Source organism: Heteronotia binoei, chromosome 4 (assembly GCF_032191835.1).
Source record: "Heteronotia binoei isolate CCM8104 ecotype False Entrance Well chromosome 4, APGP_CSIRO_Hbin_v1, whole genome shotgun sequence".
Taxonomy (NCBI): domain Eukaryota; kingdom Metazoa; phylum Chordata; class Lepidosauria; order Squamata; family Gekkonidae; genus Heteronotia; species Heteronotia binoei.
The window spans coordinates 147,631,365-147,658,556 of NC_083226.1; the positions used below are offsets into that span (position 1 = coordinate 147,631,365).

At 42.2% G+C, this 27,192-nt stretch overlaps 1 protein-coding gene across 1 annotated transcript in view; it reads right to left on the bottom strand.

The window, feature by feature from the left end:
• MTREX (Mtr4 exosome RNA helicase) overlaps positions 1–27,192 on the bottom strand; it is a 64,643-nt gene that overhangs the window by 7,907 nt on the left and 29,544 nt on the right. The window contains exons 16-22 of the mRNA XM_060236585.1: positions 15,336–15,486; positions 13,267–13,439; positions 12,619–12,687; positions 8,545–8,673; positions 3,028–3,138; positions 2,570–2,758; positions 1,259–1,422 (exon numbers count right to left, since the gene is read on the bottom strand). Of these exons, the coding sequence (XP_060092568.1) occupies positions 1,259–1,422; positions 2,570–2,758; positions 3,028–3,138; positions 8,545–8,673; positions 12,619–12,687; positions 13,267–13,439; positions 15,336–15,486 (986 nt within the window). The remainder of the gene's footprint in view (positions 1–1,258; positions 1,423–2,569; positions 2,759–3,027; positions 3,139–8,544; positions 8,674–12,618; positions 12,688–13,266; positions 13,440–15,335; positions 15,487–27,192) is intronic.

Genomic DNA, 27,192 nt, shown 5'->3' on the forward strand with positions numbered 1-27,192 from the left:
TTGATTGCACTTTCTACCACCAAACAGATGCCTTTTGAGAGCTCTCAATTTGCTGATACGGCATTATCAACTTAGTCCTATGGAACAAAGTTTGAGTCCAGTGGCACTTTTAAGACGAACAAAATTTTAATCAAGGGATGAGCTTTTGTGTGCATGCACACTTCCTCAGATACAATTGTGCATGCACACGAAAGTTCATACCTTGATTAAAATTTTATTCATCTTAAAAGTGCCATTCTACTGCTTCAACACAGCTTGGTTCACCTAACATAGTAATAAGAAACTGACTCTGTGGAGGTTCCAATACATGAACACAAATCACTTGCCTAAAACAGCTCTGTATGACACATATTAAATGGTCTCGGCAAATTACCAGTAATACATAAACACAGTGAAGACCTTTTCCATTTATAACATTATTCTAAATTCTTCCTTTGCTTATGTGACTCCTTGGAGGCAAATAATAGTGCTCAATATTCCAACCATGCTGAAGATATGACAATAAGGAGCCATCACCACAAAACTTCCTTTGGGTTCACAAAAATAGTTGTGCAGTTCTGTTTGGTCCTGGATTTAATCATGCATCTGACAAAATAGGCTCGGATTTAAAAAAGTGTAAGCATTGTCTTGTGGAAGGATATAACTCCGCTTTTTTTGCTGCAACAGATTAACACTGCTGTCCTCTGGGGACTGAGCATCCATACAGTTTCCTATAATCCAAATTATGTTCTGTTTTATGCTTCCTGGGTACCAGGGATGATACCTTCAGTCTGACATGACTGAAATAAAACATTTCTTACGTGTCCAATAGCATGAGTCAAGGAAGCAAAGAAAAATGATCATGAAGTGGAGAAATGTGTTTCACTCATAGAATCATAGAGTTGGAAGGGACCTCTAGGGTCATCTAGTCCAACCCCCTGCACAATGCAGGAAACTCACAAACACCTCTCCCTAAATTCACAGAATCTTCATTGCTGTCAGATGGCCATCTAGTCTCTGTTTAAAAACCTCCAACTAAGGAGAGCCCACCACCTCCTGAGGAAGCCTGTTCCACTGAGGAATCGCTCTAACGGTCAGGAAGTTCACTCAAAGATCGAGTGAAATACAATTAAATATCAGCTTTTACTGCACCACCATTTTTCATTCTTCTCTTTGATTCTATAGGGAAAGGGAAAATGCCTATAAGCATAGGAAACCCTGCACAACAACTGAATGCTCATTAGTCTGTTTCTACAAGAGGCACACCATCGATGATTACCTGCTGATTTCACAAGCAACTCGTCCTTTCATCTCAATGACATCAGAAGAGGTCGCAAAACCCAACCTTCTCAGAACCCGTTTACGACACTTGAGTTCATCCATCTGTAGAACAGTCCTGGCTTTCTTCAGTTCCCGCTTTGCTGCTTTAATATCCACAGCAATCTAAAGATATAAAGATACATGAGCACCTGGGTCTGTGGTATCAGACACTGGGATGGTAGATACTCCCTTGTCTTCTGATAAAGAAGCTGCGTTTGGAATAAAACAAACTTTCATTCCCATACAGTGCAGTTATAAACCACACAACTACTGATGCATCTGGGAAGAGGAAAAATGGTTTTGCAAGTGAGAAAAAAGTTGAAGAGTATATAACGAGTAGCAAGTACTGCAGCAAGAGCATATAGGTGTGGAATAAGTGCCTCCAGCCCCCCATCTTCAATTGGGAGTTCTTCATGTAAGTTACCCCAAAATTAACTGGCGTTTACCCACACTGCTGTCTGTATCAGAAAGACAAAAGGCACTACACTAAGGTGTCTGAAGAAAAAGTTGCTTCCTTCAAACAAGTAAGCCAAGTTACTTGTGTAGCAAGCAGAAAGCAAAAAGTATCACACAGGAAATCCCTAAGAATTCAGTTCCCTAATGAATGACTTGGAATAAAATGCCTTCTCAGCTTCACATACACTAATTATGCAGGGAAGTATCTACACAATTTATCATTAGAACTCATATTAAAACACAATGCACATGCTCACTATTTCATTTATGTTCACTACAAATGTCTTTTGTTTTCAAACAACACAGATGCAGCAATCACATTGGCAGGTATTTTGAAGGGGAAAGATACAATTCACCCACACACAAGAACCTAATACAATGCAAAATACAATGTATTTTGTATTCTGTTTTTACAATCAGACTGCAACTCATGTCAGAAGAAAATACCTTGAGATCTTGAATACAAAAGCAAACTATTTATTCTGGACTGATAGAATTCAAGTGCATTTTAGTGAACACCTCATCTCCAAAGGAACTGGGAAGTAGTACAAATTCACCTGGAGGCTGATCTGGTAGACCCTTTTAAGGATATTTTATCACAAATATATTGTAGCATGTTTATTTTGCTGTGGCCTATTGGCAAGGCAACAATGAAGTGTGGAAGCAAAGCAAGCTACTCTTGTTTGGGCTGGCATTTAGAAAAAGGGGCTACATACATGACACTTTCAGTTTCTCTGCATTTACATTCCATAATTAGGAACCTTCGCGATTGTTCATAACCAGCATCTCCCCCCCTTCCCCCCCATTTCTTTACCTGTGCTTTTCTTTCACAAAGTTTGTACACGGTTTCCAAATTAGGATCGTTGTGAAGTGGATGAGAATACATACGATGCTCAAAGGCTTCTACCTTCTGGATTACTTTTTTCAGACCCGGATCTTTGATTCCCATATCATCGATTGGATCCAGCAATGGAACTCCATCAGGAAAGCGTTTCTGTACTTCCTTAAAGAAAGAAAAAATTCAGCACTTTTTAAAAAGCAGCTTGCCTGTCCCAATGACAGAGTTGGAAAGTAAAAACTTCTGTATGCAGCTCTTGTAAATGGAAATGTAGGATACAGTGCCTCACCTATTTCTGGAGTGAACAGGTAATCCCCTGCCACTCTTATTATTTTAGAGAAAGACTATCTTAAGGTTTGCACAAAGTTAAAAATACTGGATCATACATGGCTACGGAAGAAGCTCTGTGCATAGTCAAACTAGGAATAGTTTACCTGAATTGACTTCAAAACACTCTGCCTGTTGTCAAGAGGCCTCAAGTCTTTGGGTATGTAAAGTCGAACGCTGCTGATGGCAGACAGAAGATGCACCAGAACAGGAACAACCTATCAAAATAGACACTGATGAGCATGTTTGAAACACCCTTATAAATCTTGGGGTTCCTGCGAAGTTGTTATTATTTCCTGTAAGAATGGCCTTAAAAGAACACTGTTCTGTTACAGATTTCCTAGGAGGCAGCAAAGTGCCCCCCCCCCCCATTATTGACAAAGGACAGCAAAACTTCCAGTGTTTCACTGAAAACACAGCATGTATAAAGCTATTAGGTTATGCATACGCTCCGTCTAGTGACTTGTGTTATGGTCACAAAAGCAAAGCCACTTACTAACACATTTCATCATAATTGACTAGCTTTGCAAAGTACTTTTTCACAAACCTAATCATCAGTGCAGAAAGTCTTCAGCAATCAGCTTTAACTTCAGCTAGTTGGCACACCATTTTCTTACTGGAAAAAAGTACTGTGGAATTCTAGGGGGACATGCAATACGGGAGACTGAGGTTCAAATCTCGCCCCCCCCCCTACAATGCAAGCTCTCTGGATGGCCCTGGATCAGCCATTCCCTCTCAGCCAAGTCTACTTCACAGGATTACTGTTGTGAGAATAAAATGGGATGAGGGGAGAATGACATTGTAAGCTGCTTTGTGTTCCCCATGGGGGAGAAAAGTTGAGCATAAGTATCTAAATAAACCAAAAAGTTCAATTGCAATGGGTTTGCATCTCACAAAGAACCAGCTCCCATAACTCTCTGAATAATGATCCTGCACAGGCCACCAACTGCCTGTGCTATGTCTTTCTAAGTGTATTCTTTGGAACCTACGACCCACACTCCCAAACTTCTACCCTGGAACCTGTCATAAGTTCACTATTATAGGCCAAACAGGCATCTCAGCAGCAGGCTCTGAAGAGCCCCCTTCACACACCCACACTCTACAGCTGATAAGGATCTGCAACATATCAGTAGTAGAATAAAAATGCATTACACGGGAATGGGAATGAGTTTACCAAAGCAATCTGCCCACCAGGAATTAAAGTTATTTAAGGGGGAGGGTTGCCTTTCCCCACTGCGAGAGAATGCTTGCTGCTGGATTGGTAAATCCAAATTCCTGCTAAACTCATTTCCTACTGATTTACTAAATACATTCTAAGACAATGAAGACCTTTCAAGAGTATAAAATGTTACACAGCTCCTCTATCCTGAAACACAAATACTCAACGTTCTTTTGTTACCCCAAAATACAAAGCAGGTTTAATGCAAACAAAAAAAAAGGGTTTAATTTATCATAAACTAAAATCACTGCCATGAAGAGAGCTTCAGAGGGATAGTTGTGTTGGTCAGCAGAAGAAGGGAGCTTTGATTCTCAAAAATTTATACCCCAAAAATCTGGTTTATCTCTAAGCTGCTGCTGGGTTTTGAATCTAAAATCGCTATGTAGCTTTCAGGAAGTCACACTCTGGATGGGATCACATGACAGATTTGGCATGGCAGTATCCTGGCTCTGAAAAAGCTAGTTCTCTTAGATCTGTGCCGCAGATTTCACACAGCCCCCACCCTACTGCCAGGAGAAGCATGGGCTGCACACTCACAAGGGGAGCATTCAGACTGCTTGTGCAGGTGTGGGGCGGGTGCAGTGCACACCCAGCCATTCAGACAGCTGGGAAACGTGCCCTACATTTGTTTTAGAGGTTTGCTACAGGGAAGTTCCCAGTAGCTATTTAATCTGGTCCTAGCCTATTCTAATAAAAGATAGATATGGGCTGAACTGGGGGGGAAGACGTGTGCATGTGATTGTGCACATTAAATTCCGATGGGAAGTGTGGCTAGATCAGGTCAAATCTCTTGTGTGATCACACCCTCTTTCTCAGCTTAACCTACTTCAAAGAAGTATTGTGAAAGTAACTACAATAACCTCATGGGCACTACCTGGCTTTCCTTAGAGAAAAAGTGGCAGGATATAAATACAAGTCAAGTTAGCCTTTATTGGCTTAAAATATATAGATATATCAGAGCACATTGGTTAAAAGAGATAAAATGGGATGATTGCATACACATAAATCAGAATAAGCATAAACATAAACTGTTTCTATGAGATCCTCTGATGTGCCTTTAAAACAGAGTAAAGAAACTTAGCCACTTTCTCAGTGACACTAGATGAAGTATCATTCAAAAGTCTATAGACCTTAAGTGCATCAGAACAATCAACCATGCTAACTAAAAGAGGATATAAATACAACAGGCAAGTCGATTCAGTTGGAGACATTTTAGATAAATGATGAACTCTAGAGAATCACTTAATATTTATAACTTGGCCTGATCAAGTCTCCGGTGGGCTCAAACTCAGCTACTGTCCCAATCCTGTCTTTCAGTAATGCTCAGTGACAGAATGTGCCTCACATACGGCCAACTGGAATAGTTTTAGTTACGGCAAAAATATTTTTTTTTAAAAAGCCCTCAGAAGAAGCTGACAGTACATTGGAATGAAGAGAAGGGATAACATCTTTAATATTTAATGCTTGAATGGGAAAAAAATAAGAACTTTCTCTGGTTAAGTTTAACAGACTCTCAGAGACTGCCTGAAAATGTGGTAAACAGACTTGTGAAAGGCTGATCTGGGATTTAACGATGAACGCTGCTCTAAGCTTGAATAATCTCAGGAAATTTTTTTAGCAAGAAAGTTACAGCTGAAGAATCCTGAATCACTTTGTTTATGCATTCCCTTGCATTTTCTGCAAGGGCAAACCCTGCCCCAGTAATGGCTAAAGCAAAGAAAAGACAAATGAGGCAAACCTACTTTATGGATGCAGAAGAATCCATCTAGGTGCCCTCTACTGGAATGCTTATAAGTCTTAAATCAAAGTTGGTATTCAATTGAATAAAACAAAACAGGATACAGATTTGAGCCAATTTAGTCACTAATATTTCAATGTTCACCTGAAATTTAACCAAACTTGTTCTATATTATATGAAACAGCAAGTGGAACCAATACTTCCATGTTTTATTCTGTTTGCATTTCATTGTATACTGCTTTGCGGCTCTTTAAAGAAGGCTCTCTAAAGGATAGCCTAGCTGTTTTTAGAACTCCTCATGTGCACAGTAGGGTTTACACTAATGTTTTCCTACTTGGTTGTGCATGGAAATGAACCATAAGCCTCATTCATGTCTGGACTGTTTTTAAATTAGGGACAGATGCATGCATACTCATCACTGATGCTCTCATTATCCAGCTACTCAATGATTTGCAGCCAAATGCCTCCACTGAAAAGCATTTGGTGGAGGAGGTAGGAAGGCTCAGTGGTTTTCACTTTGTAATAGCTCTTTCACAAAATACACATTATCTGATATTAATCCAAGAGACTAATATGCAGGGGCAAACAGTTGAGTGAGTGGGCCACATTTTCCTAACTCAGACATATTTATTGAAAGTGTTTATATTCCCAACGTTCTCCTAACCAAGCTGGGATTCAAGATCTTCTTCATCATCTTCTAGGCAAAGCCACTTTTGTGATTTCTACTAGAAGCCTTTCACTTTTTCAGATCCATGATCTAACCTACATTAGATACATTCTCAGATTCTTATCATACAAGCCAATCATTCCCCAACTCTCACTCTAAAAAATTCTCTCCCTAGATCATGAATACTTTTGCTATGGCCTAGGTCTGGAGCTTGTGAAGCCCCCTGGCCTTGACTGCTGCTCTCCTTTGGGTCAAATTGCCAACAAGTTGCCCCTTCCCCCTGTTCTTGCTTCTTCTCTAGTGCTTTGCAGCCATGTCCACTTTCTGCCTCCTTGTCTCATTTATAAGCAGGCCTTTACTCCTTCACCAGTTAACGATCCTTAGGTGGTTCTTTCCTGTCCCTACTGCACATACAATCTGGCCACTTTCCAACTCTGCTGGTGGGCTGACAATGCTTATTTGACCTCTTTCTTCCCTTGCCTGAGCAACACGCACTCTCTTCCTTGCCACTTCTTAACACGAAACTGAAGGAAGTGCAGGTATAACAATTTCAAGTTATCAGATGAAGACCAATACTCAAGACACTGGGAACCCTCAGGAACAGTCTTGTGCTGGCACAGAACGAGCAGGGGAAGATGAGGTGACTGTGACAAGCCATTTCTATCAACTGAGGGGACCCACGCATCCTCCTATGATTTTAAACTAAAACTTTCCTCTCAGATACCAGGTGTTCTAAAGGTAGCGAGTGTCTAGGCTTTGGGTTCACTGCTGTATGGTAAGTTTTGAGGTGCACAAATAAAATGTGGAGGTCACTGATGCAGGAACTGTATATTAACCACAGTTGTATATTTACAGAATGATTTCCATGAACATGTCAGCAGCCCAGGACTCAAGGAGAAACCTGGCAGAGGCACATTAATTTAAGAGAATAGCTTCAATTTTCTTTATTAATACTTTCAAGCATTAACAGGGTTTTGCTAATTAGCCACTAGGCTGGATCCTAACGAAGACACAGGATTCCACCCACACGAGCCTGCCCCTTCCCAAAAGTCAGACTAAATGACACAAGGTCTGCTTGTTGTCAAAGACAGGCCTAACAACTGGGTACGTTATTCTCTGTCAGAAGTAGAGCCAAACCACTCCACCACACTACCAAGCACAGCTACCCTTCATTCTGTCTGTTCTTTATCTGAGACCTGAGCTTTCACTGCTCTCTCTCTCTGAGGCAGATCTCAACTCCCTTTGCACTCTTCCTGAGGCAGTTCTGAACTTGAACTCCTCCTGTGTTTCATTCCAATATTTCATTCACCTTCTTAAAGGTGACTGGATGCTGGAGCAGCACTCACATAGGCTCAAGTGAGTGGCTGCTTTCTCTTTCAGGGGCAGGACAGCCTTCTGTCCATCACAGCGATCTCAGGACTCTTCCGTCCTCCCAGCTGCTACTCTGTTCCTACTGCAAGATCAGGAATGATGACTGGGCAGCACTTTGGTTCTCTCAATCCCCAGGCCCAATCTCAAATTGCTACGTCTGCATCAGGTCTTCTTAATTCCTTTAAGTGTTGCATAGCACACAGCATGTGCATAAATCCATGGCTGTGCTGCTCTCAATGTTCCTAATGATTTTTACTACTGAAACCAGACAAGCAAAAGGTCTCAAGGCACACATTCTCCCATCATCAGCTGAAGCTGAAGGGCCAACCCTGAAAAAGGGGAGAAATATATTCAGTGGACTTACAGAATGTACTTTTCAACCACAAGACTTCTAAATGCTTTCCAGACCACTAAACTCTGCCATAAATTAGCTTTACAAATCATTTATCAATGAAAAGAACACATTCCCCTTGAGATGAAAAGTGCCAGCTGCACAAGAATATGCTAACTATACTTATCCACTTATCTGCCTCCACATGCTTAAGCAAACTAGAAAGCCACACTTCTGCCAATACTGTCATATGAGCTCAGCTCTTAAAAAAACAATTGATTGAAAAAAAGATGTTTACCTGCATCTCCCCTTTCTCATTGGGCTTTGCTGGCTTGGCAGCCTCAGTAGCAGAATTCTTCAAGCTTTCTTTGCTACAGTGTAGGAGGACTTCTATGACGTAAAGTGGGTCCAGTTCACCAGAATTAGGCTGCAGCGGGAGCAAAACAAAAATACATTCCCCAAACAGGTCAGTAAGAATCATTCTTCAAATAAATGAAAAATATGAAACTTGTACCTGTGATTTATATCTTTCATGCCAAAAACTGAAAACATTTAATGTAAATCCTGATTAGTTCTTCGGTGATAGGTATCTAATTCTATGGTATCATTCAGACGTAACAAGGCAATCCTTGCTTGTGACAAGAACAAGTTAGGAAGTGCTTGGGTTTGCATGCTTGTTCCTCTTCTGGCAAGCAGAACTTATGACACCTAGATCAGGTGAAAATGAGATTTGTTCTCTTGCTGACAAAACGAGGATTCTAAACTTCAGTTTAATTCTCCTGGTTTCATAATTTCCCCTGATGAGGACATAACAAATGTCTTGCTTAGGATTGCCATAAAACATCTGGAGAGCTACCGTTGGCCACCCCTGCTATAGAGTCTACCCTTCAAAGTAGCCATTTTCTCAAGGGGAGCTGATCTCTGCCAGCTGGAGATCAGCTGTAAAAGTGGGAGATCTCCAGGCCCCACCTGGAGGCTGGCAACCCTAGCCTTGCTCCAAACCAGGAAGTGTTCAAGCTCTGCACTACATACCCAGAAGCAGAGAATGAGGAGGGTACAAGTTCGAGGACAACTTTGCCTCATTCTTCTCATGAACAGACTCATGCAACATCTGAATACAGCCTCCATATGGCTTTTACCATGCCAAAGAGTGGCAGTGGGATTGGTGAAAGAGATTCTTGACTTGGGATTCTCACAGCACAATCCTAGGTGTGCTTCACAGAAGTTAAGTCCCACTTTCTTCAGTGGGGCTTACTCTTTCCAAGCTTCAGTTGGAGCCTTAGGGTATAGCTATGCAGACAGCACTGCTTGTGCTTCTCCCCCTTCCCTACTGCCAGGGGATGAGATCTCAATCAAAGCCAGGCTGTAAGTCTCCTTCACAGATCAACGAATCCCTGTGGAACTACATTCTCTTTCAATCCTCTCACTTCTAGCCACTATCCCATAAATATGCTGCTTTTACCAGCCTTGGAGAGAAGGACCAAAGCCGGTGAAGAAGTCTGTTGGCAGCCTTCATCTTCTGATGTAATGTGGCAAAAAACTAGAAACAAACCAGAAGGAGGGGGGGGGGGCACACCACTGAAATCTTGGATGTTTGCTTTGTTTTTGGCAAGTTTTCCCATGACATAAATGGATTCGGGGGGGAGGTTAGATGGAAGACAGGCAAAGAAGGAACTGGAAAAAGAAAACAAGCTGGCTAGAGCTTGGCTGCTTCTCCTAAAATAATCCAACAGCAATCCATGTAGCTTGGCTGGCCTCGGTAGCCAGGGATTATTTATGGTTCTCCCTCCCCCCTGAATCCACTGACATGAGCAGAAATCTCAGCAGATTAGTCATACTCTCACTTCATGCCAAGCTTCAGAGGCACTCAAACAATGAGGACCCCACTTCCTGGTTCTAAGAGTCCACATGTCTTTATTACATGCATGCCCTACCCATTCACATCTCAACTGGAGGAGGAAGACGGGGGATTATACTTGTTTTTAACAACAACGTAACAACAATTTCTCCCAAATTCTTCCAGAATCAAAGAAAAAGAAATGAATCTGGCACTGCCACTCAGCAAAATGAAAGAAATATTCAGGGGAAAGGATCTCACATTTTGTGCTGGATAATGGGAGGGGGGCACCAGAAAGATCTGTGGGTCACCACTAGCAACCTAGATATTATATCTGCTGATCCTTGTGATCCATGTAGGGATAGAGGAAGAGCTCTGTGGTGGGTTCAAACCTCAAAAGCCAGCATCAAGAATCACATCATAAAATAGCATCAATTTAGACAGTTTGCATACTGGAAAAGATTGCTGCACCAAAGTCAGAGACCCCCCCCCCCAAAAAAAAAAAACCCAAACCCCAAATAGTATAGTTACAGGAAAATTATTTTATTCAGTTAGACTGCCCCTTCGTGTCCTGCATATGCTTCCTTAGGGCGAATCTATAAAACCATATATCTGAAGCAGTTTACACAGCGGCAGAGGTGCAATGAGATTCTGGAAACTGCTTTGGCTAGGCAGCCTTACAGATCCCTCTGAAGAAGCGTATGCAGGATGCAAAGGGGCAATATAACTTGAGGAATCTTTTTCATTACTACACCACTGCTGATGGGGGGGGTGTTATATTTTGCTTTGAAGCAAAAATGGATATTGCTCAACAAAGCACAGGGTTTGAAGCAGAACACTGAAGACATGGCAAGAAGTTGACACCATATCAGATATTTTAAAGATGCCTAGCTGTAAACAGAAACATATGGCTCGGTCATTGTTAGATTACCCAATAATCAAAGTATTTATTCATGAAACACAGTTGCAAGTAATACTGTTCTATACTGTACAAAAAAAATATTTACAGCAGCTGTTTTAATTTATGTTTAAAGATTTCTGTTTACTTGTATCATATGAACTGCATTGGAAAATGCAATCCATATGTGGAAAAGCAGCGTTAAGCCAACGTTTAAAAACATGTGCTGTTTACTCAAACTTGGAACGGGCTGACATACGCATAAAATACTCTAAGGGCACACAAAACAAGCCGGGATGGATTACATCATCTCCACCAGTTACAGTCTACAACAGGTAGCCGTGTAGTGTTGGTCAGAAAATTTCTCTGAATCTTTGTTCTATTGACAATAATGAAACAGACTACAGGGTTAAAAATCAAAGTTTGTACTTTTATGTCACTGCTGCGGAAACAAGGGCCTGCAGGGTATTTTCACCTTGACTTGGTGGTCCAGCTAGTCTCCCCAAAGCTAGGTCCAAGAGACACAAAGTGATGATCTTCCATGACTGTCCTATTCACCAACACATCTAATTAAATACATTTCCCTTATGAAGATGAAAGACCAGTGATCTGGGCAAAAACAGTAGGGCAGAATGGAAGATCAAGCCCCACTTTAGAAAATAAAACGCAAATCTGAATTTTAAAACCAAATAATTACTCGCATTAGACATTGAAAGAAGTTCTAAAGCTGGCCAAAAAACCCCTGGCAGTACTGGGATGCCAGAATGGGTGCTCTAAACTTCTCTAGTTTCAAAAGTCTTTTGACAAGTTCCAGTCATTGCAAAGAGGTTCAAAGCAAAAGAACTACTTGAGCTGTTGCAGCTCGATGAGCTGTGCACTCTGGGCATCAAGAAGACAACTTTCCATATGAAGGGAAAACTGAACTTGCCCAGGAGATCGGGGCCCTGTCTTTTCACAGAGAAAGCTCCTCTGCTGACAAAGGCTGCAGGCTTCCCTAGCTCCAGAGCCAACAGATAGCTGACAGAGTTCTCAAAGGAGCTGTAAAAGGAAGGACTTAAAAAAAAGTCAGCAAAAGGTAAAAGCATGAATGAGGTCATGTCTACCCTACGGAAAGGAACCAGTGCTCAGGAACAGGATTTATATTAAAACATAGCTGGAGTGGGGCTCAGAGACAGCCAGAATTCACTATATTTGACAACATGCAACAGGTTCTCTTGCTGGCTAGGACAGACTAGCAGACAAAAGGAGTTAAGGTTCATCTGCACTCTTGTAAAGGAGTTTTTCTGGGGGGTGGGGGGAGGTTAGAGATCAAGAGAGAGGTGGTCAGGTTAAGTTGTCTGAATAAGATCTAAACCAGGGCATGCTATGAACAAAACCACAATCTGGAAATCAAGATCTCTCCACCATCCTTGGAACACTTACTTAGAAGTAACCCCCTATACTTGGTGGGACTTACTTTCTAGATCAGGCTGAATTCCTTGGATTATATGAGATAATATCTCATTAAGAAGCAAGGACTTCATTATACAAGTGTGAGTGACCATCTTGGAGAGAACATGATTTTAAATTATCACTTAGGAAAAAAGTTCAAATATATGTTTACATCCCAGTGGAGAGGCCACTGAATATTGTTTTACCTTAACATTGGACTTCTTGGAGAAGTTGACCACCACACCCCAGCCAAAATAATCATCTTCATTTTTCACCTTAAAAACATAAAACAGAACATGACACTCAAATATAGAGGTATGAAGCTGTGCTTGAACTAAAGTCTAACCTAAAGGATTATTAAAAATTACAATCAGACATCAGAAAGCTGCATAAAAGAAAGCAGCAAACATTATGAAGCCTTTAATGCGGCATGAGAACAAACACAGTGTTTATAGTTCAAGGAAACTTGAAGTTCTTTCTTGACTCTAAACGTTATAAAAAAAACAGTCCCTCAATCAAAAGGAAATCCTGACTGACCACTTTAGTTATGTTTATATTATATTATATAATATGTGCAAAAGTGGTGGTCAAATAGTGATATAATTTATTTAGAGACAAATCACCACTAATTGACTAAGAAAAACAGAGAAAGCCCACAAAGGCACATATGCTGAAGCTGGACATGTACATTTTTTTAAAGGATAATGTTCCAACTTTTAAAATAAAACAGCTAAGTAATCTTGATAAATGTTGTTAACATGTATATATTAAAATCACAGGCTCTGAAACCAAATTCTCCATTATCTAAATATAGACTTTGAACACAAAGCTGATAAAAAAAGGAAGTTACTTACTTTTACCAGCCTGCCTGGCTGTAAAAATGGCAGGCAGTACTTTGGCTTGTGAATATATTCTTCAATTTCCTTCCCCAGCTTAGCAAGTTGTTGTCTGATTTTATAGTAGATGACCACACTTTCCTCATTTGGAATTTCAATCTCATTGTACTGCTGCTCTAACTTATTTACCTCTGCAAACAAATATTTCAAGATAGACCTATTATATCCAAGTCTGCGATAACAGCAATCTATGGGCCCTTCCCTTCTCTCTGCTTTTAGGGCACAACAGGAATTATTGGACACAACAAAACCTTGGTTCCACATACTCCCCTACGGCAGGGGGAAAAGGATCTTTTCTGCCCTACTGTGATTCTTTGGGATGGAAGTGCCCTACTGTGGAAGTTTCGTGCCCTAAAGCTTTAAGAATAATCTGGCTGATTAATAGTTTTAACATAAAAACATAAGAGCCCTGCTGGATTAGACCAGTGGTCCATCTAGTCCAACATCCTGTCTCACACAGTGGCCACCCAGTTTCTCTGGAGGGCAAACAATCAGGCATGGAGGGAGGCCTTCCCCTGATGTTGTCTCCTGGCTCTGGGATTCAGAGGTAAAATGCCTCTGAATGTGGAAGTTTCCCTCAGTTCACCATGGCTAGTAGCCACTGATAGACCTATCCTCCATGAATATATCTAATCCCCCTTTGAAGCTGTTTCTTCACAGATAACATTTTATATATATGCGAAGGTAGTGGTCTTCAGCTCATGGGCTGGGAAATTCAGATGGTTTGTGAAGTCCCACCTGCTGGGTCACAAAGCCCTATGACATCAGTTTCACTCCTTTTTCAAAGTACCTGCTGATACTACACATATATAGAAAGCAAGGGTGCCATGCCTCATATCCCCCCCTCTGCAACTCATTGAGATGACCAGAAAGACAGTAAGGTGAGATCACTGAGTGAGGAAGGGATTCTTCTCAGCTGACAGCTGTGCTTACTACCTACCTTTCCCCAACCTGTCCTCCCTCTCACCACCAATCACTTGCCCAGTGTTCTATGCATACTTGTAGGGTAGAGCTGTTCTTTCCACCAGTAAGGTCACATTCTGCCTCTTCCTGTCATGCAATTTCCAGTCACGGGCAGACCTGCAGCTCAGTGAATCCATGCTGTCACTTGGGTATTAAGGTTGGGTCCCAGGACTCAAAACACCGAAGACCACTGCACTTAAGGTCTGCTGCAGTACTATTTGCAGAAGACACCTGATATTATATCCAGGTTTGTTTCCTGTGCAAATTGGCTGCAGAATTTCAACTGAAATTTTCCTTCTAACTAAAATAAATAAATAAATCCTCAATTTTATGCAAGGATCTGAGCTGCTCATAAGATCCAGCACAAATGACCTAACAAGTCAACACCTTGTTCCTTGCTGGAAGCAGGATTCCACCCCCACTCCCAGCAAAGATGGCACAGCTATTATTTTGGTTGCACCTGTGCTCCCTTCCAGGGCTTGCCTGCTCATGTGAAAGGAGGCAACGTTCCTGCCAAGCCCTGCAGAAGATCCATCTGAAGAACCCCAACTTGCATTATGCTGAGATGAAAATGTGAGGAGGACAAAGCTGGATGGTTCTGACCCACTGCCACTGCTCTGAATGACCTTCAGTTACTGTGGAGTAGGTGGAAGTCAGCAGGGAAAAGAGATGAAGAACCACTTTTAAAATGCACTGTGTCTGGGATCCCAAGAACTGCGCAGGCAGCTCTGCCTACCCAAGGGGACTTTTGGCTTGTGTTTTCTCAAGAGAAGCCCACCTCTGTACCACAAAGCAAACCACTTCTGAAAGTCCCCTTGCTTTCAGAAGCGATTTGCGGTTTGGCAGAAAGGTCTGCTTAAGCGAAGTTAAAAACAAAACAAAACAAACCTGACCTGCTGCACCCAACCTCTTTGGATCCTAGCTCCTGCAGCTGACAATCACTCTTGCCGACTAAATGGTCATTAGCTGGTAACAGGTTAACCAGCTCCATGAAGAATACTATGCCCTTGGGAAAAGCACTGGGGCTTGCTGCCAAATGGGTATGCATTTCACATAATACTTACTTTCAACTACTCCTGGAATAGCTCTGTAATGCTGGAACTGATAAAAAGATTTCTCTAGCATATATTCAGGGTTAATTTCTTCAACACGCAGCAAATTCAGTACCATGTTGTATGTCAAATGGAATGCACTATTTAGAGGGTCAGCAGATCCCTAAAACAGACAAACAAAACCTGCAAGATCAGGAAACGGAGCATCATGTTCTAAAAATAATTAAACTTTGGCGCCCAAACGGAACTGGTATCCTGTCTCCCAAGTTTAGATCTTCATAATGGACTGCTCTGTTCAGACTGCAGAGAGACAGACAGCCACGTCAGTCTGTTGCAGCAAAATAAAACAAAATCCAGTGGCACCTAAAGACTAACATTTATTTCAGTATGAGCCTTCACAAGTCAGAGCTCACTCCTTCACACCAAAACTCCCTCAGCTTCATCTCCTCTGCCCCTGTTCTGCAATTTTCCCTGTACTAATTCCAAAAAATAGTTTGCTGTTTATATATGTGAAGAAGTCAATGCTGGATCACAAAAAGGTCACCCTGAAATAAATTGCAGTTTTTAAGGTACCAGTGGACTTGTTTTATTTTAATTAGTTCAAATAGAGTTCTGCAAAAAATAAAAATATTCCAGGATGTTATTTCAAGACAGAATTAAGAAAACCTACTCTGCCTACACAGAAGATCCCCATTGCCTGCTTGAGAATTCTCCAGACAGGGACTCCCCCTGCTATTGACAATCACGAAAGAGACCAAAGCATAACTCTACACTGCTACATGCATGGTGGCCAATACCACTTGTGCAACTCTCAGATTCTTGAGATTTTGTTTAAATATCTACTGCATTGACACTAAGCTTAATACTTTACAAACATTCTCCTAAATGAAAACTCTCAATGATAATTATACACTGCGCAGCAATAGCTTTCAAGCTCTGTGCCTTCCCAGACTGACTTGTCTGACAAGAAACTTGCATGTTGCAGGGTGTTCTAGAGGATGTTCCAAGAGTTTGTGACTGGTCCAGCACTAAATGAAATTGCCCTCTCTAATATAACAAGCATTCCCCTAAAATGGCAGATGAATATCAGTATTAGTGAGCTGTTTTCTCAGGATGTAAGTTGTCTGCTGTTACTCATATTCCATCAAGGAGCCCCTGATAAGGTGAGCCCAGCATTGCATGAAACAAGGCCTGAAAACTACTGCTCTGCACCACTAAAACAAGGCCAGGATTGAAAGATTTTCACTGCTACTTCCACAAGCCTAATGATCCTCTAGACTTGCATTCTTAGACAACAGCAGTCTACCCAGTGTAGTACGCATTTCTGAAACTGGTAAGTTTTAAACACAGTTTGTAATGTGGCATACCGGTCTTCTAGCAAAAAAGCAAACAGTGAAAACCTTAAGTACCTCATATTCTGCCTCTTAATGGCATATATCATTCACATAAGAAATCATTTTTAGTAGGTAGCATCAGTTACAGACTGCTCAATTCAAGCAGCTGTCAGACATGTTCAAATAAGTGCTTTATTATTATTCTTTTAAATATTTGTTCCCTGCCCATCAACCAAATGGCTCCATGGACTATTTATATAAAATCTTGAGACAAAGCAAACTAGCATAAGAAAAGGTAAATAATTCTGAATGCTTAAAAGGTAAGGAAAGGCAAAAACTGGCAACCCAGTGGACCCCAATCTTGCATTTCTTATGGTAGGATGAAGATGGGTATTTCTGTGACTTTCAAATGAAACATGCTCACATCCCTCCATTATTGATTATTCCTTACTGCATAATTCCAGCCAATTAAAGCACTTGGAGGTATTTTAAACATGAGCCCTCAACTTTCCAATTCCTTAAATGTTTTTTTAATGACTACTTAAGTATAGCAAAAAAAGAAGAAGAAGAGGAAGGAAGGAAGGAAGGAAGGAAGGAAGGAAGGAAGGAAGGAAGGAAGGAAGGAAGGAAGGAAGGAAGGAAGGAAGGAAGGAAGGAAGGAAGGAAGGAAGGAAGGAAGGGAGGGAGGGAGGAAGGGAGGGAGGGAGGGAGGAAGGGAGGAAGGGAGGAAGGGAAAGAAAGAGAAAGAAAGAAAGAAAGAAAGAAAGAAAGAAAGAAAGAAAGAAAGAAAGAAAGAGAAAGAAAGAAAGAAAGAAAGAGAAAGAAAGAAAGAAAGAAAGAGAAAGAAAGAAAGAAAGAAAGAGAAAGAAAGAAAGAAAGAAAGAAAGAAAGAAAGAAAGAAAGAAAGAAAAAGAAAGAAAGAAAGAAAGAAAGAAAGAAAGAAAGAAAGAAAGAAAGAAAGAAAGAAATAAATAAATAGCAGACTGTCAGACTAGGATCTTGAAGGCCCAGATTCAAATCCCCAGTCTGCCATGGAAGCCCGCTGCATGACCCTGGGCCAGTCACATGCACTCAGCCTAGCCTACCTCACAGGATTGTTGTGAGGATAAAATGGAAGAGAGGCAAATGAGGCTGCTTTGGGTCTCCATTGGGAAGAAAAGGGGAGTATGACAATTTCCTCAGGATCCCTTTATCTTCTTCTTGGGTGGGCAGCCCCTTTTCTTTTGCTTAAATAACCAAGCGTAAGCTTCTTTGTGTGCATTCACACTGCACTAACGCGTTTTACATCCAGATTTTTGCTATTCTTACACAATAAAAATCTGGATGTAAAACACATTAATTAGTGTAATGTGAATGCACCCTTTGTCTCAAGGATGCTTCAACTGTTTAAGACAGAAACATTCATGTTAGTTACTATTTCTCTTCATAACCACTTAATAGGGATCACACCCCTTTTCTAGGAGCTGTTTCCCACAGAATGGATAGGAATCAACATCCTTTTTCTAGGAATTCTTTTCCTCAGGCTTGAGAGAGATCCTTCTTGATCCTCTCACTCACTCAGCCTTCCTTCCTATTCAACTCTCAATTCTTAGTTTTCATTCTAACTGCCACTCACTCCTAACTGACACTTTCAACTCTAGAATTCTGTTTGAATTCCCTGTCACTCAAGACTCTCAGAACAGGTTAAAGCATTGACCATTTACTGTCCATCACAGACCAATTACTACTTTTTCTAGTAGAAGGATTTGTGCAAAACCTATGTGCCATGAAACTGTTTTTATTTTATTCTAGTAGTACTGCATATTACCTTTGGTGCATTGTGAGAGGTAAGGGTCATCCACTTTTGTTCTGCATCAGCATGCAGAACTATGTATCATGGATGCTTCATGTACAAACTAAAGCTGCAGTCCTAAGCATGCTTTCAGGGAAGTACAGACACTACTGAACCCCAACATGACTATTTCACATAATTATCTTTTTTCTATTATAGCCTATTTCAGAACATAAACTGATCATTTTGCTTTCTGCTAAACTCACTCCGGGAAAAAAAAACTTTAAATGACACAGTCTGTCTGAAATGGACAATTAAATCCATTAAATGAATAGAGGCCCTTTCATTCCACCCTATGTTCCACAAGAATCTCTTTGATAACAAACCACCACCTCAGTGGTCTGTGAAAAAGTCAACACCACAAAAAGCATTTTACTGTTGCCGATTTGTCATGCAAACAAACACTAAGCATATTTTGCCTACTTTTTTAAAAAGTCTCACTGAGAATAACTTCAGCAAAATACCATTCTAACCAGACATGAAGACTGCATTTAAACTTCAGCACTGAAGCTAATATTTAAAACTGCAAATATTTTGTTTGGATTAAACAGAGATTCAAAACATCTTAGTAATTTGATCTAAGCAGAGTTCAGGAACAAAAAGGGATACACTGACAAGAAACTTGTCTTCCAAAAAGAAAGAGGTGAATTTTTGAGACAACCTCTGAGACAATATAAAAATCTGCAGAGCTTGCCATTCAGGAATATGGAATTTATTTGGCTCCGTTATACCCAATGGGGGAGTTCCATTATACCCAGTGGAATTTATTTGGCTCCATTATACCCAATGAGGGAGTTCAGAACTCCCTCATTGGGTATAATGGAGCCAAATAAATTCCACTGGGTATAATGGAACTCCCCCATTGGGTATAACGGAGCCAAATAAACTTTAAATGCCTTCTGAGTTCCCTAACAGTCAGGTGAGAGAGCCCATATGCTGCTAGGCTGCCATGGTTGGAAGCCAATTCATCAGTTCTTTTAGCTCCCCCTTGCTTGGAAGCAGGGAGCGGGGGGAAGCAAAAGGGATTGATGAATTGGTTTTCAGCCATGTCAGCCTAACAGTGGATGGCCTCATCTGCCCTCTGTTAGGTTAAAATGGCTAGGTTTTCCCTGTTTGTGCCTTCTGAGTGGACTCACTGAGTTGCGCTGCGGCAGTGGCACGACTTTGGGTGTTCAAAAGGCATTATTTGGGAGCAGCTATTTTGGTTGGAAGTGGCTAATCTGATCTGGCTGAATAAATACCTGAAATTTTTGACAAGGTATTTTTTTGGTATTTATTCGGGGCAGGATGTACCAAGTGCACATCCCTACCAGCTGCTGCTGCTATCAGAGATCAAACAGCCTGGATAGTTTACCACCTCAAAACCCTTTGCCAAAGCCTGATCTTCAAAACTTCCAATCTTTTCCTGCTTTGGACACCAAGCTTAATACAGGAAATGACCATTGGATACTTACCGTGAGGGGTCCTTCTCCTCTGAGGACAGGAGAACATCTTGTGGGTGATTCCTAACCTACTTGCAGGGAGGCAAGACTTGAAGTTTCACTTCCTGTTCTGGTTAGGAGTCACTCATCCCTCAGTTCAGATACTCCGAGAAGCAGTAACTCATTGGAAAAAAGACTTGTATAAAACTATTAATAACCTCAACAAGAAGGAAACATTCCAGAACAGGAAAAGAAATAAGAACAGCATCTTCTCTTGAAACGTAAAGCTAACCCTGTACTAAGGTCATGTACCCCATCGCTAAGGTAAATATCCATACATTCGTCTTAGGCACTTCCCAACTTTCTCTGGTGTATGACTATTTTTTTTTTACAAGATGTCCTCTTGTCCTCAGAGGAGAAGGACCCCTCATGGTAAGTATCCAATGGTCGTTCTCCCTCTGAGGCAGGAGGACATCTTGTGGGACATCCTAAAGCAGTGTCCCAAATCAGGGTGTGGAAATGTTGTCCTCCTCCAGTATCTGCTGCAGTACTCGACGGCCAAAAGCCGCATCTGCTGATGAGTAGGCATTTATCTTATAATGTCTTATAAATGTGGATAGGGACGACCAGGTAGCAGCCCTACAGACCTCTTGAACAGAAGCTCTCCTATTAAATGCAGCATTGGTGGCTGCGCTATGGACAGAATGGACTGTTATACCCTTGGGCACTGGAACGTTCTGGATTTAATATGCCTCAGCAATGCAAAGCCTAATAACCTTACTAATAGAAGCAGCCGACATTTTCTTCTCCATGTAAGGGGGAGAAACGTTTATAAATAGAGTATCCGTCTTGCGTATTTTCTCAGTTTGAACAATGTAACATTTGAGTTCACGCCTCACGTCCAAAGTATGCCACATCTTTTCCTTTGGGTGCGACCGACATGGACAGAAGGATGATAAGTATATCTCCTCCTCCAGATGAAATGCGGATGACACTTTGGGTCTGAAAGTAGGGTCTGTCTGAAGCACAACCTTGTCCTTATGAAAAACACATAACTCAGATTTGATAGACAAGGCTCCTAGCTCTGATACCCGCCGAGCCGATGTAATTGCTGTAAGGAAGAGTGCTTTCATCCAAAGAAGATTCAAGGAAGACTCCTGAATGGGCTCGAATGGATGCTTGGTTAAGGCCGCAAGAACTGTACTGAGGCGCCATGTGGGAAACCTGTGCACTTGTGGTGGTTGGGACAATGCCACGCCCCTAAGAAAATGCAATACATGAGGATGCTTAGATAGGGACATTTTGTCGAACCTTGGCAAAACCAATGCTAAAGCTGCCACTTGCTTCTTCAAAGTGGTGGCACGAAGGCCCAAGGTCAGAACCTCCTGAAGAAAGTCCAAACATCTCAATCTTGGTCTCAGACAATTAATCCCCTTATGGCAACCCCACTGAACGAACGCCTTCCAGGTAACGTTGTATATCCGTTGGGTAGATGGTCTTCTAGAAGCGACTATGGTTTCTATTACTGAATTAGAGTATCCTAAACCTAACAACTTTTCCCTCTCAATTTCCAATTTCCAAGTGTAGCCACTCTGGATGCAGATGTACTATGGGACCCTGCTGAAGTAGGTCCTCTTGAATTGGAAGCATCATTGGAGTTTCCTGAGACAACTCTACTAAATCTGCAAACCAAGGGCATCATGGCCAGTGCCGTGCAACTAGTATCACATTGGCCCTCCTCTCCCTGATTTTCCGGATCAGTCTGGGTATAAGAGGAATGGGTGGAAATGTGTATAGCAGCTCCCTCGGCCACAGGGTTGTTAGAACATCTGTTGCTTCTGCCATCTGACAATAATAATAGTATCACATCGGCCCTCCTCTCCCTGATTTTCCGGATCAGTCTGGGTATAAGAGGAATGGGTGGAAATGTGTATAGCAGCTCCCTCGGCCACAGGGTTGTTAGAACATCTGTTGCTTCTGCCATCTGACAATAATACCTTGTCAAGAACCACTTCAGCTGATAGTTTGTGCTGGAGGCAAACAGATCTACTTGAGGCCGACTGAAAAGTTCTACAATCTGTCTGAACACTCTGGGGTTGAGAGATCATTCCAACCGCTTGATCTCCTGGTGACTCAACCAGTCTGCTGATGCTGTCCTCCCCCCTGATATGTTCGGCCCAGATCGACGTCAGGTGCACTTGGGCCCAAGAAAATAGTATGGATGTTGCCTTATGTAGACCCTCGGACCTGGAGCCCCCCTGTTGTTTATATAAGCCTTTGCAGCCACATTGTCGGTCCGTATGAAAACATGAGCTGCTTCCACCTTGTCGGAGAATTGAACCAATGCTAGTTGAACAACCCACAGTTCTAGGATGTTGATAGGAAGACTGGTTTCCTTCCGAGACCACTTCCTTTGAATCGAGGAATTTTGAAAGGTAGCCCCCCATCCTGATAGACTGGCATCTGTAAAGATCTGAAGGTGCTCTGCAATCCAGAATACTTTCCCCTTGGACAGGTTCGATGTCTTCGTCCATCATACTAGATTGTGTTTGACTGGGAGGGGAACCCAAATAGACATATCTACCTTCTGAGAAATCTTGGCTTGATACAGGCGAAAAAACCCTTGAAGTTTTCTGGAGTGGAACCTGCCCCATTGAATGGTGTTGATCATGGAAATCAGTAGACCCTGCAGCGCAGCCAGTGACATTAGGGAAGAGTGTCTGCTCCGGATGACCGACCTCGCTGCCTCTCTGATACGTGCAGCCTTCTGACTCAGAAGGTACAGATGTGTCATCGTATCCAGAATTACCCCCAGGTGTTCCCGGGGGTGGATCGGATAAGGAACTCTTCTGAAGATTCACCAGGAAACCTAAGGACTGAAGACAATCGACAGTCTCTTGTGTGTCCTGTTTGGCTCTCTCCAGAGATGAGGCACAAATCAAGGTGTCGTCCAGATACGGATGTATATGGATGCCCTTCTCTCTCAGCATAACTAACGGTGTCACTAGAAGCTTTGTAAACACCCTTGGGGCTGAAGCCAGACCAAAGGGAAGGGCTCGAAACTGAAAACGCTGATCTCGTTAACAAAATCGTAGAAACTTTCGATGCCCCACAAAGATTGGAACATGCAGATACACCTCTGTGAGATCTATCGAAGTCAGGAACTCTTGAGGTTGGAGTGCTTCCGCTATGACTCTCAGTGTTTCCATCCTGAAGTGCCTTGGAACTACAAATCTGTTGACATACTTTAGATCCAATATAGCACACCAGTCCCCTGATCTCTTTGGGTCTGTGAAAAAAAATAGAGTAGACTCCTTGTTGTCTTTCCAAGATTGGAACCCTTTCTATGGCTTCGATGCCGAGAAGGTGTTGAATAGCTTGCAGAGTTTGCTGTGTCTTCTGTGGCTTTCTGTGAAGTGGAGAAGGAACAAATTGAGGAGGTGGGAAGGACACAAAATCGATTTTGTAGCTGTCGGAGATGACTTCTTGGCACCATCTGTCTGCTGGAGACGTCATCCACCGTGAAGCAAAGCACTGAAGTCTTGCTCTGACTGGCAATGGAAGGCAGTCATGCCTTGTTGGACTTAGGATCTCTGTCTGGCCTGGTGGATTACTTGTTGCCTGATTTTCCAAATCTGTTTGGGAAGCTATGCCTACAAAAGGAGTTCTTCTGATTCCACAACAATTTCCAGGAATACTGATTTGCTCTAGGAACAGTGTATTGGGTCTGAAAGGATGATGAAAAGGACTGTCTTCTGTCTTGTCTGTGCAGAAATTTTGGCATGGTCTTTTTCTTGTCCTTGGTTTCCACAAGGATCTTGTCCAGATCCTCTCCAAACAGCCTACCTCCGTGAAAAGGATAAGCCATAACGATATTCTTGGAATGAGAATCAGCTGACCAAGCTCTAAGCCACACTGTACGTCTAGCTGCAGTGGTGGACGAAATAACACGAGATGCAAACACCATTGAATCCAAGGTTGAATCCGTGAGGAAGGAAATAGCCTTTAGAATCCTATTTGCCCCATCAAGAACCTTAGAATTGTCATCTGGTAACATCTGGATCAATTTCCTCATCCAAACGATGCTTGCCCGTGCAACCATGGACCCCACCGCCAAAGCTTTTAGAATCATGGCTGCGCCCTCATGAGTTTTGCACAATGCAAGATCTGCTTTCTTATCTAGGCTGTCCTTTAAGTAACCATGCCCATCTTCTGACACTATGCCAGAGTTTTGCAATGCCGTAATAGGCCTGTCTGCCAGGGGAACTTTTAGAAATTGGCCTGTGAAGGAATAAAGATGGGATAATCTTTTCAAGAACCCAGGGTACTGTTTATTGGCAAATGGCTTTTTCCATTCTGCCCTCATCTGCCTTTCAAAATATGATGGAAAAGGAAAAGCATTGCCCGACACAGCGTGCTTGGGGGAAAATCTCTGAATCCCCTTGTTTATAACGCTTACTGGACTGTTGTTCCGGATCCTCTTCTACATCAGGATCATCATGTAGATCTAAGGCCATTAAGGTCTTAGCCAAAATATAACTATGATCCTCTACCTTAAAGAATCTGGCAGATGGTTCAGGGACTTCAATGTCCATTTCTTCCTCCCCTGAGGAGAACTCCCCCTCTTCTCTAGTGCTTTGATCATCCTCCATGGCACAGCCTGCGCTCATGGACGATTCAGCCACATCGTGGTTTCCCTGTTTCTGTGCCGTCTTTGTTGGCCATTTAGTCTCCTTAGAAGCCTTCTGCCTTGTACGAGGGGAAGGGGAGGAGGAAGAAAAAGAGGAGGAGGACCTATGTCTTCTTCTACCTCTTTTGCCACATGCCCTAGAAAGCCCCTCTATTAACTGCTCAGATAGTTGGGCAAAAAATTCTGGAGGCAAGGTCACTGAGGTTGTATTGCCTTGCAATGGGACAGGAGCAATGGGTATTTGGTCTCCTTGCGAGGTGGACGCAGAGGGAGCTGAACCCGCAGCGGTAGCCATCATAAATACACTGAAAATAAGCCTGTCGGCTGTACAGTTCACCACCCAGACGATACCAGATGAAGCAGCACGACCTCCCAGGCTCTGGAAGCCTCTCCTTCACAAGTACGCTGTCATCCGGTCCGCTAGCCGCTTTGACGCGCTTTCCTCAAAGATGCGATATGGCAGCTGTGATGGGGAGATCCGCACAAGCCAGCTATGGGTCTTGTCAGCTCCACTCCAAAAGATGCCCCAGGTCAGCCCTCCTGCGAACCAGCATGAATCCAGGTCCTTTGGCCTTGCTCTAGGCCAAAAGGCCCTTAGAGCTCCCCCAGGTCCTCTCGCGTTGGCGTGAAAAAACCGTGCTTAAAACGGCCGCCAGAACAACCCGCGGCTGAAAAAAGGCGTTCCCACAGCCAAACTGCTGTCTAAAACTCCCCAGGACTCTCTCTCTGGCTGAGAACAGAAGTATAGAATAGAGGGATACAGGTAAGATATAAGACAGTATAGTACAGAACTGAAGAAAAACAAGAATTTTTGAAAGAAAAAAACTGAAGCAGGAAAAGCCTGCTGTAGGTGCTCTCCCTTCTGAGGCAGGAAAAGAACTGAGGGATGAGTGACTCCTAACCAGAACAGGAAGTGAAACTTCCAAGTCCTGCCTCCCTGCAAGTAGGTTAGGAATCACCCACAAGATGTCCTCCTGCATCAGAGGGAGAACTGTTTTCCTTCTCAAGATGTGATTCTGTGTTTTACACATACAGAGACTTTTCTTATCTCCTGGGAACAGCCTTCTATCAGAAACTCCAATATTCAAAACCATCCCATCTAAATCAGACTCTGCTTTGTGACTCTTGTCACACACTAGAGAGCATCACAAAGACCACCACTGTCTTTTCCACTCTCCAACTCCTTCAACTCTGTAACTGCTTTCTCCTACTGTCTAACTGCTGCACTCTTTTGACAGTTAGAGGCAGCTTCCCCTATCAGAGAGTTCCATTAGCTGCCACTCACTAGGAGTTCCATTAGATGTCACTCACATGCACTGCTTCTCAGCATGTCCATCACACCCATCTAATTAAAAAAAACACAAACTTGTATGAACTACCAGACTCACATCACCTAACCTTCTTTGCTATGGTTCAGGCTCATGCTTGAATTGACCCAGCATAAGAGAACCTGTTTGGGTTCTTTAATGCAACATAAGGGCATATTATAGTCAATAAAAGTTGTCACAACATGACCAGTCCAGGTGGGCATGATGAAGGGTCTACTGTAACATGCAAGAACGTCAAAGTTGACCGACTTTTTAAGCAAGCATTTAGTGGCAGGCAGAATGTGACTCAGAATGTGTTTTATTCACTTTGCGAATTTTAGGTCTAACAGATGCAAAAACTTCCTATGAAATTTTTCCCCTTTCCTCACACACTTCTTTTATGACTGTAATGACTAAAATAACAAACATTCATCTAACACTTTTACTCTAAAACTTTTTTTTTTTTTTTGCACAAAACTGAAAGGCACTCAACTGAGCCAGTAACGACAGGTTTAACTATAATACTTCACTGTGACCAATTTGGCAAACAAGATGCAATTCCCATGAAATTCAGGTTGGGCAGTAAGCCACCTGGCCTTCTCAGAGTGGGCAAAGAAAAAAAGAAAGAAAGAAAAATACCGATAGCTCAACATGCTCCCAACACAAGAAGCAAAGTGGCAGACTATCATTATTCTTGCATGGTCCCATTTTTTGCCTTTTCCAGATTTCAAATGTGTTTACTGATACCCCACTTTTCTCCCTAATAGGGACCCAAACTAGCTTATAATATTACTCTCCTCACCTGCATTTTAGCTTTACAACATCAATCATGTGAGCTTTACAACATCCGTCAAGCTCAGAGAACCAACTAGCCTAAGCAGTGTGCCCTCTAAGTTGAATTAGCGTGAGCTAGCTCAGAGTTTTTTGGCCACCAGCTCACACATTTTGTTCTTAGCTCAGGAAGGATGGCCCCAGAACAAACTAATTTATGCAGTAGTTCAGTGGTGTCAAACACCTGGCCCATGGGCCACACCTGCAAGAAAAACATGGAATGGATTTCCCATTGAGTTCTATACACCCACAGATCTTAATGGAAAATTCTTTGTTTTTCTTGCAACTTTGCACTGCAATGTATTTCAATGGACTGGAGCTAAGGCTGCATTTTGCAGCTTTTTGCAGCATCTATGGCCAGTTGAAGCTCCTTGAAAATAAAGGGTTGTTCCTTTGAGCCAGCTTGTCTCTGATGAATGATTGCTGCCTAGTGAGTACTCTAACCTGGGAACCAA